At 39.5% G+C, this 11,592-nt stretch overlaps 7 protein-coding genes and 1 non-coding gene across 8 annotated transcripts; 3 read left to right on the top strand and 5 right to left on the bottom strand.

The window, feature by feature from the left end:
* Nucleotides 1–167: 167 nt before the first annotated feature.
* Nucleotides 168–932, bottom strand: RPS18A (40S ribosomal protein uS13; the record flags this gene model as incomplete). The annotated part of the gene is made up of 2 exons (XM_037288656.1): nucleotides 168–561; nucleotides 886–932. The coding sequence occupies 2 exons, from the start codon at nucleotides 930–932 to the stop codon at nucleotides 168–170; spliced, it is 441 nt and encodes a 146-aa protein (XP_037144551.1).
* Nucleotides 933–1,694: 762 nt separating this feature from the next.
* YML6 (mitochondrial 54S ribosomal protein uL4m) lies at nucleotides 1,695–2,585 on the bottom strand (the record flags this gene model as incomplete). Its single annotated transcript, XM_037288655.1, has 2 exons — nucleotides 1,695–2,477; nucleotides 2,559–2,585. The coding sequence occupies 2 exons, from the start codon at nucleotides 2,583–2,585 to the stop codon at nucleotides 1,695–1,697; spliced, it is 810 nt and encodes a 269-aa protein (XP_037144550.1).
* A 301-nt stretch (nucleotides 2,586–2,886) lies between these two features.
* UTP6 (snoRNA-binding rRNA-processing protein UTP6) lies at nucleotides 2,887–4,224 on the top strand (the record flags this gene model as incomplete). The annotated part of the gene is made up of 1 exon (XM_037288654.1): nucleotides 2,887–4,224. The coding sequence occupies one exon, from the start codon at nucleotides 2,887–2,889 to the stop codon at nucleotides 4,222–4,224; it is 1,338 nt and encodes a 445-aa protein (XP_037144549.1).
* Nucleotides 4,225–4,260: 36 nt separating this feature from the next.
* Nucleotides 4,261–5,565, bottom strand: ADA2 (chromatin-binding transcription regulator ADA2; the record flags this gene model as incomplete). The annotated part of the gene is made up of 1 exon (XM_037288653.1): nucleotides 4,261–5,565. One exon carries the CDS (start codon nucleotides 5,563–5,565, stop codon nucleotides 4,261–4,263), a length of 1,305 nt encoding a protein of 434 aa, XP_037144548.1.
* Nucleotides 5,566–6,296: 731 nt separating this feature from the next.
* On the top strand, nucleotides 6,297–6,996 carry RPS17B (40S ribosomal protein eS17; the record flags this gene model as incomplete). The annotated part of the gene is made up of 2 exons (XM_037288652.1): nucleotides 6,297–6,299; nucleotides 6,589–6,996. 2 exons carry the CDS (start codon nucleotides 6,297–6,299, stop codon nucleotides 6,994–6,996), a joined length of 411 nt encoding a protein of 136 aa, XP_037144547.1.
* A 198-nt stretch (nucleotides 6,997–7,194) lies between these two features.
* ECM11 (Ecm11p) lies at nucleotides 7,195–8,133 on the bottom strand (the record flags this gene model as incomplete). Its single annotated transcript, XM_037288651.1, has 1 exon — nucleotides 7,195–8,133. The coding sequence occupies one exon, from the start codon at nucleotides 8,131–8,133 to the stop codon at nucleotides 7,195–7,197; it is 939 nt and encodes a 312-aa protein (XP_037144546.1).
* A 215-nt stretch (nucleotides 8,134–8,348) lies between these two features.
* On the top strand, nucleotides 8,349–8,421 carry HG535_0Dtrna10K. Its single transcript has one exon. It is a non-coding gene; the product is annotated as a tRNA-Lys (tRNA).
* Nucleotides 8,422–8,887: 466 nt separating this feature from the next.
* On the bottom strand, nucleotides 8,888–10,843 carry HG535_0D05270 (putative hydrolase; the record flags this gene model as incomplete). Its single annotated transcript, XM_037288650.1, has 1 exon — nucleotides 8,888–10,843. The coding sequence occupies one exon, from the start codon at nucleotides 10,841–10,843 to the stop codon at nucleotides 8,888–8,890; it is 1,956 nt and encodes a 651-aa protein (XP_037144545.1).
* Between the last annotated feature and the right edge of the window lie 749 nt (nucleotides 10,844–11,592).

Here is an 11,592-nt window from a genome sequence, read left to right as displayed (position 1 = left end):
AATATCGTGTATATTTCAAGTTTTTGTCTACTGAACTAATTCTATTGTTTTTTTGGTTTTCTTCTTAAGCTACTTATGCATAGATGAACTTAATAATTGATATACAATTGAAAAAGACTAATATTAAATTGTTATAAAAAATACTTGTACAATTATGGCAATTTTGTTTAAGTTCTTCTTCTACCAGTAGTCTTGGTATGTTGACCTCTAACACGTAAACCCCAGAAATGTCTGACACCACGGTGAGCTCTGATCTTCTTCAATCTTTCCAAGTCATCTCTCAATTTGGATTCGACACCGTTAGCCAAAGTGTGGTAATCCTTACCATCGTTGACATCTCTTTGACGGTTCAAGAACCAAGCTGGGATCTTGTATTGGGTTGGGTTTTGCATGATTTGAACAATTCTTTCCAATTCTTCTTGGGTCAATTCACCAGCTCTCTTGTACAAGTTGACATCAGCTTTCTTGCAGACCAAGTTAGCGTAACGACGGCCAACACCCTTAATAGTGGTCAAGGCGTAAACGACCTTGATGTTACCATCAACATTGGTGTTTAACAAACTGTAAAAAAATAGATATTTTCTGTTAGTAAAACGTTCCAATTGTCCCAAAAGATGCGCTTAAAATGTGTAATCCAGAATGGGGTCGGTACACGTTCAATCACCTTTTTACTTTGGTCCCGTTATGAATTGCTTCTGCTTCGCTATAACTGCGGTTCGCGTCAGGAGTATCTATCCAGTTCATGGTTAGATCCATAAAGCCACCAGGGTACGCTTGATCTTCCACTTCACTTTCCCAAATTTACATTTCCATTTTTCAAATCTGGTGTGTTTCACTTTATCATCTTCTCTGCTCATCTTTCTCGAATTAAATCATTAGACATACCGTAAAATGTGTTGGAAGGAACCTTGTTCTTGAACAACTAGAGACATCTTTACCCGTTCTTGCTATACGTTTGTTTCCTAAAGGCTGTTGCAACAGTTTAACGGGCACTTTTACCAATTCTTCACTTAGACCTTTGCAAAAACGCAGTATTACAACTTTCCCACTACTCAGAGAAGCCGTGATCCTGTATTTCCAGATACCTCTGACCTGACTCCTGAATGAAATTCTGCCTGGCTCCCTCAGCGACATCTACGACAGGGAATTGACGCTACGTTACCTCCGGCTCCCGCTGGGAACTCTGGGCCGGTCAGCCTAGCTCGTCAGCCTGGGGAACCACACCGCCTGTGCGAAGAGAGAAGCATGAGACTGAACATTTCCCCCGACAAGCCAAAGTGTTGTGCACCACATACGGCCCGCGAGCTGAGCTTCCAATGGGCACTATCCCTCTGAGGCCTGCCGCATCCTTTTTCAAACTCGAAGTGTCCGGAAGCACACAAAGAATAAAGTAAGTGGGTGTCCGGATCTTTGAGAAATTCTTAAAAGGTGTACGGATGCTAATAATTTGAAGCAGTCATAGAATATCTTTATTTTCCGTAGACTGCTAACGAATGTGAATGAAATGAATGAAATTTGCAGAGCTACATGTACATCTCATATCTTCAATTGTAGGATCTCGTATGGGAGATGGGGATGAAATATGGGATATATGCCTACGCATCTTGATTACATGAATGTCATTTTAAAGAGTAAATACATTTCCAAACTATATACAGATGAGTTTTTCGTGTTATGAAATGATGAGAAAACCTCTATTCGGGAGAGTGAGTTACTGCTAGGAACTCCAGTGACTCTAATTCGATAAATATTCTTTGAGCCTTCAGGAGATCGTTGACATCTACAAACTCTTGTTGGACAATGTCGACTTTGTCTTTGAATGCGTCAGTATGTTTCATCAAACCTTCTCTTAAATCACTGGTTATGAACAGTAGCCTTTTGTTTTCCAAATTGTACTCCTTGAGGAATCGAGCGAAGACGATATCTCCGTGATCTGCCTCCGCGTTCGGGTTTGGGACGAGGTCTAGTTCATTCAAATCAAGTTCATTTGTTTTCGCCAACTCATTCCCCCCGCCGATGATGAAAAGATTCCCGCTTTTATACTGATGACTCAAAGCGTTCAGCACTGCTTGTGAGTAAATTTTATACGGCAAAGCTGTTGTGTAATCATTTGGTGCATTTCTTGCCAATGCCCTTGCACCGTTGTGTCTGGTTGGTGAATTTGCGTCACCAGCTCTAGCTCTACCTGTACCCTTTTGGGGTAATAACTTACGTCTTGAATAGCCATTTTCGCTTCTCCCTGGAGGATTGGATGATCCTACACGTTTATTATCATTTTCATATACTACAGCTCTCCAGAGTATATCTCTCCGTAAAGGTGCAGCAAGCACGTTGATTGGTACTGGCGCAAAAGTTAATGGCTCTAGGGAAGGGAATGAGCGCACGGTTGCCAATGTGAAACGAGGAGGAGTTGCTGCATTAGGAAGTGATACACTTTCTGCCGCTAAAGTGGACTGACGACGAATTGTTTTGAACAGCTGTTATTGCTTGTGTTAGTTGAAATTGTTATACTGTGGAAAAAGAGAATCAAGAATCGATATCATCAGATTAGCACATACTCTAGTCAATCGACATTTGGAGAACATAGTTGTTGATAGTGTACTAGATATATATTAAAGGTCAACCTCGGGGATCATCATTTTCCCTATACAGGTCATCCGATTTCCATCTATAAGTGTATTAATTGTCGTTTGAAAATACCGAAAATTTTTGGTAGTTAAAATGCAGGGTAATAACCTCTAGAAAATTTTAAAATGGAAAACAAACTTATAACCTCATCTCATCTCATCTCATACCATCGCATAATAGAATTGAAATCTGGTAAAGATTATTGAGGACTCCCATATTTACTCTTTTGAAACTCGTTCAGTAACAATTTAATCTAAGATGTCATCCAAGACTAGATATTATTTGGAGCAATGTATTCCGGAGGTGAACGATTTGGTTGATCTAGGACTGTTCACCAAGAAGGAAGTGTCGCTAATCATGAAAAAGAGAACAGATTTTGAACACCGATTAAATTCTAGAGGCTCATCGATTAACGATTATATCAAATATATCAATTACGAGAACAGTGTGGAAAGCCTTCGCAAAAAACGTGTCAAAAGGGTACTGCAAAATTCAAAAAAGAATACCATATCAGACTGGTCAGTCCAGCAACGAATTGCATACATTTATCAAAGAGGTTGCAACAAGTTTCCAAATGAACTGAAGTTTTGGGCGATGTATTTGAAATATCTGAAGACTAGGGGCAACCAAACGTCGTATAAGAAAATTCAAAAGGTATATAATGAATTGCTAAGGTTACATCCGACCAACGTAGAAGTCTGGATCAGTTGCGCCAAGTATGAATATGAAGTACATGCGAATTTCAAAAGTTGTAGACTGCTGTTCCAGAATGCTCTGAGATTCAATCCACAAGCCTTCAAGTTGTGGTATGAGTACATTAAATTTGAATTGAGTTTTATCACAAAGTTGATTAATAGAAGAAAAGTCATGGGACTGTTAAGTGAGAGGGAGCAAGAACTCGATATGCTCAAGCAAACCTCCACAGAAAGTAGCGAAGAAAATGGAAGCAAGAACGAGGATGCAACAGTTTATATACCAACAGCAGGTGATGTCATGAAAGATAAACTGAATCAGTTACCAGAAGCAGATATGAATATGCTTGGGAACGATGAAACGAATCCAGCTTTGCGGGGTGATATAGCTCTGACTATATTTGATATGTGCATGAAGACACTTGGCGACTATTACATTAATAAATATAAAGGATATTATGATATCTCAGATTCAGTAACACTTAAAGAACTAAAGTTGGAGACCACATCCACGTTATTTGAAAAATCAATGGAATTGATTTCACTATTTGATAACTTTAAAGATTTGCATAGAGATTACCTGATCAATCATGTGCTTGAATATTGGAAAAACGAACATGAAAATATTCTGTTGAAGGATGATCTACCGGAACTTAACGATGGAATTATTTTTTTGGATATTACTCTAAATATAAGATATATGCAAGTTGAATCTTTGGATGTTGACCAACTACAACTTTCAGTGAAGAAATATTTTGCATATAAATCTAAACTTGATGAGAGTTCAATTAAGAAAGTTAAGGAAAAATACAGTGAATTTATACGAGATCGTTTCATTACAAAGATGAGCTCAGAAAATAATGAAAGCTATCATCTTTTGGAAACAATTACCAAAAAACTTTGATCCTTTTCATTTCCCTTTAATATATACATACACATATCATATCCAGTTTTGAGACTCAAAAAATTCATAGATTTTGTTTGCCTTTATAGGCTCAATGTTAAGTAGATCTCGACATGACTTTTTCTTCAAAGATCCGTCACTTCGCAGAAGTTCTCTAAATAAAAGTTCTTTAATCGCGAGATATGGCTTTGGAAGAATTTTGAGCTGGGTGCATAGTTGTTGTTCGTCCGGTGATAGTAAACCAAAATCAGAACCGTGCTGAATATCGCTTATAGTCATGACTTTCTTTCTACCACTAACTTCATTATGATTTTGTGAGTAGTCTGCATTTGATCTGTGCGCCGAGCTTGTTCTGTGTCTACCATCAATTCCATTTGCTTGAGTATAAGTCGAAGTGCCAAATCTTTCTAACGCTGCAATCCTTAATTGCTTATCACGCTCATATTTTAATCCTGCTTCTAACGTTGTTATACCGTTGGATCTCCACTCCTGAAGCTGATGTATTCTTGATCGGCACCGCAATTCCTCCAGTATATCTCTAGAAAACTCTTCGAAATCGATTGCTGTCATTATTGTGGCAAACGGTTTAATTTTATTATGAAGATCTTTAGTTTCTTTGTTTCTTCTCTTGTCAATGCCTTGCAATCTTCTATAGTCTAACAAATTGTTCTCAAACAAAACTCGTTTCTTTTCGGCTCTTGTGGTTAATCTGGAATTGTAAATATCCAGAATGGCCAGTTTCAATTCGATATCTAATGGCTGATCATCCGGTTCAAACACCATATCCTTTACGGGACCCTCTGCCTCATTTTCGAACTCTGTCTCAAATTCTAGTCTCCCAGGCATGAAACCTTGAATCTCATGACAGCTGGGCACTGAGGCCATAGGCTTTCTTAAAGGCTGCAAGGGTTTCTCCCTAAACTTCTCGATAGTTTGCCTCCTCTGTTCCAGAAAGTCCTCCTGTGAAACATCTATATTATTTGTGATATCGGGAATAGGATAGTAAGGGCTACTAATGTAATAGTCCAGATAATGCTTGGCAACTTCCTCCTTGTCTCTATTACCAATGTGATCGGCAATGTCCTGCCAATTACCGAGCCCCAACGTCTGACTCCCTTTTATTAGCGCCAGTTCTTCGTCAGCACCCCATTCCACACAGAGTATGGGGAACGAATTAGTCTCTATTATTCGGTAGTCATGATAGGGCCTATGACCGCCATTGTATAGACCTTGCGAAAAGCATGGTACACAAAGATCATACTCCGAGCACTCTACGCACGATATTCGAACTCTATTAGTGCAATCTGCTGAACAAACATCGCAATGAAATTTATTGGACATCTGAGGTCTCTCCTTTGTGCATCCCTTAACATTCACCTTTTCGCTCACGTCTCACTATTTTCCAGCCGGTGTAATACCAGTTTTTCATTATTTACCTTTTTGCTCATTTAAAGAATTTCGTGATTTTTGATATCCACAGAACTGTTTTGTGACTGTCAGAAATATATAGAACCCACACCTCCGTAAATAGTCATTCGAAACCATCAGGACACCAGATCAAAAATGAAAAACTCTTTTTTTCTGGAAATCGACTACACCGGAAAATCAAAAAACCACACTTCAGGACAGGTTTAGCGTTCTACAGGCTAGACAGATGCCGTCTCTGCCTGCGTGGTACTGGCCGTATGGGATGGAAGAGGAAGCCGCCTGTCGGCAGGTGGACGGAAACATGCCGGAGAGGAAGCGCATGGGGAGACTTTCCTCTCCTGTCTGTTCACTCTCCCGCTGGCGGCGGAACTGGTTTCAGTCTTGTCGAGCCTAGAGCCTGGTCTGGTGGACACCGGGTGCTCACGGTCGCACTGGAGGTAAACCATACGGCAGGACACTGACAGAGGTGGATGTTTGACGAAGTTGCAGACAGTGGTGGTAAGATAGCGTCTGATGGCTGGCGAACAACAAGCGATTGCACGTTAAGGTTAGTTTTGGAGAACACTTCAACTATATCGCAGTTAAATTAAGCAAATTGCATTTTGAAGAACTAGTGTTGAAACCTCGAAACAAGCAATACAAAAATGGTACGTAATATAGATCAAACAACTTTAAACAGGACATGGCATGAGACAGTTATATTCGATGAGGCAATCAGGAATGGCACGAGAGGCTCTGAGTGATAAAGAGGATAGCCCAACAGTTACGTGAACCCACTTTCATAAACAGTTGCATTTGAAGCATTATTGGGAATGAGACACATGCCAGGACGAATATGAGAATAAGCACGAATATGGATACGACTTCGAATATGACCCGACACTTGATGCGTGGCACAATGAGAATTTTTACTAACTAGAATGATTATTAAAACAGGGTAGAGTTAGAACTAAGACCGTCAAGCGTGCTTCCAAAGCTTTGATTGAACGTTACTATCCAAAGTTGACTTTGGACTTCCAAACCAACAAGAAATTATGTGATGAAATTGCTACCATCCAATCCAAGAGATTGAGAAACAAGATTGCTGGTTACACCACCCATTTGATGAAGAGAATTCAAAAAGGTCCAGTTAGAGGTATCTCTTTCAAATTGCAAGAAGAAGAGAGAGAAAGAAAGGATCAATACGTTCCAGAAGTTTCCGCTTTGGACTTGTCTCACTCCAAGGGTGTTTTGAACGTTGACAACCAAACCGCTGATTTGGTTAAAAACCTTGGTTTGAAATTGCCATTATCTGTTACCAGCGTATCTGCTCAAAGAGAAAGACGTTTCAGAAGAAGAGTTTAAAGTTGCTAATAAAATCTTATGCAGCTTTTTAATTCATTTTTCTCTATTTGTTTCTGTGTACAGTTAAATTAAATAGCACATCAAAATAAACAGCCAATAATCATTGAATCTAATGTAAAAATCTTCATTAGCAAGCTAGCCGCTATGCATGCGGTTTATTTCAGCCTTATCCCACATCCACTTTTAGTTTCGCGCACCTTAAATTATATTCAAAATTTCTTTTCCCAAACTTTTAATCTTGTTCAACTTCTCATCTAGTATATCTCCCCGGCCGTTTAAAGCTTCAGCTCTTTGGTTGATAATTGTGGTTATTACTCGGAACTTATGGCTTAACTCGATCCTTTCACGAACTAGTTCTCCAATGAGATTTGTTTGCCTGTTCATCAGGTTTTGCCCTTCCTCGATCCATTTTGAGAGCGAGTATTGTGACGTCTTTTGGCAAAATTTCCTTTCTTTATCTTGTTCGATATCAGCAAATAGATCATTTTTCTTCTGACTATCTTCATCCGAAGTATGTAGCTCATAGAGAAACCGAGTTATCGGAAAATACTCCCCAGGAGCGTCTAACGCATGCTGATAATTTGTGAATGGAAGTATGCCTTTATCTAAATTGCCAAACAGCTCCGTTGAGCTAATTTTTTTAAACTTGTCAGTCGTCGACTTCAACTTTTTCTTCTTGATGCTGCTGGGGAGACTATTTATACCAGGGCCACTTGCAACAGGACTGCTGCGAGAGAAGTTAATATTTGAACTGCTCTTTATAAGTTTACCCTTAGGACTTCCAATAGTTTCTTGTAAAACCATCTTTGTCGCTTCGAACTCGGACTTGATCCTGGGAGCACTTGGAATACACATTTCCAAGTTACGTTGGCGGGCAGGTGATGATAATCCATTAACCGCACTTAATAAGGAGTCCTCAGGTTTTGGTTTCTTCAGATTTATTGTACTGTCCTTTTTGGGACTAGCAACGTTCAAGGATTTATTCACCAAAGCTGGGCGGCTATCTTTGGCACCACATATTCGCTTCGGACTATCAGGCTCGCGTGCTTTGGAATTTCCAAAAAAAATGGTTGAGTCAGTGCTAACTGAGCTCTTCAATCTTGTTTCTGGGTTCTCTTCCGCTTTGATAAGTGTCATTGCGCAGCTGTTTGTGTGTCTTTCGTTTGAGAATACTATGAAATCAACCAAAGTTAAATTTATGTTATATAGATTGATACCTCTTTCTAATCAAGTAGCGAAAACTAGAAAAAACAATAAAAAAAATGTACACAGATATATAATAGCTACTGTCTTCTGACCTAACAAACCTTACCTGATTAAGTAACAATGATCAAATCTAACAACATTAAAAAGCCTTGTTGGCGCAATCGGTAGCGCGTGTGACTCTTAATCACAAGGTTAGGGGTTCGAGCCCCCTACAGGGCTTTCTTTTTGGACCTCGCTCTCATTCTACATGACTGATTAGATGCTGTGAAGTAAGATACACAAATACTTACTCTGATAAACTCATAAAGCCTACGAGATGGACTTTTTCATGCCATATATGTCTTCTTGGTAAAATTCATAAACGTGTCTCGATAGAAAGTCGGCTAACAATTCTTCAAAGGTCAACATCCTGTCAGAGCTTCGCCTAACCGTGCTCCTTGTGTTGAATAAATGGGAGGGTTGTCGTCTTGAACTGCAATCCAGTTTGCATTAATAACAATATCTATTTCAGAGTATTATATATGGGCGTTTAGCCAACACTAAAGAAGAAAAGGGCGGCAAGTGTGTACATTTCACGAGGCAAATTCTGATAAAGAATGAAACGTCTCGTTTTCCTCGCAGTTAGGTTCAAGTCCCTCAACTGTAACAGCACACTATGGAAAAGTCGCACGATGTCATCAATATACTAAAGCGCTGCATACTTCCGGCATGCCTCCTCTCCAAAATGACTGTCGACCAAGTTCTTTACTGCAACATTACCAAATAAATTGGTGAATCGCCTACGCACGCAAATATTATTATGAGAATCTGGTTTCAAGTCAACCAAAACTTTTCGCCATGACATCTTTTCCTGCCAAGCCCTTGCTATGCGCTCCTGACATCTATTATTTGATTCGTTCAAATATATAACTTTTTTAATAAAGGGTCTATCATTGTAATGTGGTGGCGGCAACTCATTCGGATGGTAAACTTTATCATGGACAATGGCGTCTGTTCTAATCGCTGGATTTTTCAAATATTCCTGAGTCGGTACCGGTGATACAATAACAGATATTGCAGCCATGAAAGTAGAAGCTTCTGGTGGTGGATTAAAGTTTGAATTATCAGACAGTCTTTTTTTAATATTCGAACCATTGTCGCTTTCGGATGAATCCGAATCAAAATCTCTTGTTTGCGTTCTCTCATATTTGCTGAATTTTTTGCCTTTATTTAATACTTGTGGCATAATCCATTGCAACGCAGCCTTTTTTTCCATTCCCTCAATTGGAATCTCTCCAATTGCGTTATGTTTCTCATCGCTCTTCAAATCATCAGAGGATGATGCGTCAATCGGAGTATTTAAGCCATCTGATGCCGCAAGTGACTGTTTTTTACGAATATCATGCACTTTAGCCAAACTACCCCAATCCAGATATAACAGAGCCGCAGTTCTTAATGGAACAATCCCGTCGTGAAGGACATTGGCATATACTGTCCTGTGTACAAATTTTTGAAACACTTCTAAAGCGGGCGATTGTGGAAGTGCCTCTAATATGAACTTATGAAGCGGCCTCTCATCTTTATCTGCGACAATCCCATCTGTAGATATAAGGGGTGTATGTCGCAATGTAAGATCTCTTCCAGTCAACCCCAGCGCACCAACATCTAAAGCCAAAGATACATATAATGGAAAATCACCTACTACACCAAGAAACGGACTAGCACACGCAATAAAATTGATGGGCTTCACACCCGTTGCTGGATCAAAAACATCCGGTCTCTTTACTGAAATATAATGTATTGCCATTGCTTGAACAGGACCACCCAATGAATGACCAATGACAGATAGTTTATCCACTTTATAATCCTCATTTAATTCGTCCAAAGTACGCAATATATACTTTGCAACTCGTATTCCGAGATATCTGATTCCGCGAGCAGACTTTCCCATGTTATCCATGCATCCTCTAACCACTACGTTTGGATTAATTTCCTCCGGTAGTGTAAATGCCTTTTCCTCGATCTTATCTTTCATGTACAACATGTCACATCCAACATTAGCAAATATGCCGTGCGTTAAAATTACTAAATGCACCGGTTTATGCGGAAATTTTGGTGGTAAATTCCACAGCTTCCGTGTGTCCCATCTCTCCACTACCACACCTTTAAAGGATTTCGTAACTTTTTTGATATGTTTTGTAGCTGCCTTTGTAGTACCGATCTTTAGTTGGTACTCAACTTTTGGAACACTGCTAACACTAACCTGTGAAATAACATCTATCGTCCAGGAATAGCGACCATCCTCCATTCTAGAGTTCTCATTGAGCCACAGATCAGCCTTGAAATGCTCGTCCGGTCTTAAGTCACTGGTAAACTGAATGGGCTCATTTTTATCAAATGTATGGTCTTCATCATAGTTATAGGGCCTTACATCGACGTAACATGCATAAGGCCCTGTCAAATAAACCGGTCGAAGTAACGGACTCTCTTTGTTTTTCACCCTCAAAAAAAGCTTGGTGAGCTCCTCATTTTCTGCTCCCTCTATCTCCCCCTTTTCAACAATCACTTTGTATCGACACAGAGATCCAATTCCTAAGGACTCTATATCGTCATATATTAGACTACCTTCAACAGTTTTGCTTTCTATCGTCCACGGCTTCATTGGGTGCACACCTACAAGCTTATGAAGAAATTGAGTAAGCTCACAACTGAAGCACCTAAAATCCAAAAGTAGTTTGACTAACAAACAAGAGCAGTTCTTGCGACTATTTATCTTAACAAGGCTGCCTTTTGTGCCCTCCACGGAACAAATATTCAGTTTTAAATTTGAACCTCGCGACAGGAAATCTCGGAGATTGGCATTGATAGCGAAAAAAATGAAGATGCTGGCAAAAATCTTCCAGCACCGTTATATTTCCAAATAGAGAACTAAATGTGTAGGATTAGAAACTCATCTTGACATGCAAATGGAGTAGAGACTGATATCGATAGTAAGACTGAAGAACTAGTCTTTCACTGTTGATAATGCGGCTTATTGAAGCTAATAATTATTACATTATTTTAGCGAGCTTCTCAACCCTCCTAGGTTTACATACACCCAGGGCAGTTTATGATTATAGCTCTACGTTAGGTAGAAGTGTACAGTAAAACAAATTGTTGAATAATACATGAGTTTTTGAAAAATTTGGTAGGCGGAAAGCATTATTAATATATTCTCAGCGGACCGAATCTCGCGATAATAGCTGTGTATGTACCTGCTACGATGCATTGTTATTAATGCTTCTGCGGCCTTCCATGAACCCCAGTATTATTTCAAGATTGAAGACTATATAGCAATACCACGCATCATCTTGAACATACGAGGAGATGCGCCAGCAGCTGAGATCAATGGCTACACTAAATCTCCTTGAG

Source organism: Zygotorulaspora mrakii, chromosome 4, assembly GCF_013402915.1.
Source record: "Zygotorulaspora mrakii chromosome 4, complete sequence".
Classification (NCBI taxonomy): Eukaryota; Fungi; Ascomycota; class Saccharomycetes; order Saccharomycetales; family Saccharomycetaceae; genus Zygotorulaspora; species Zygotorulaspora mrakii.
The sequence above is the reverse complement of the archived record's forward strand: the minus strand, read 5'-3'. Positions and strand labels throughout refer to the sequence as shown.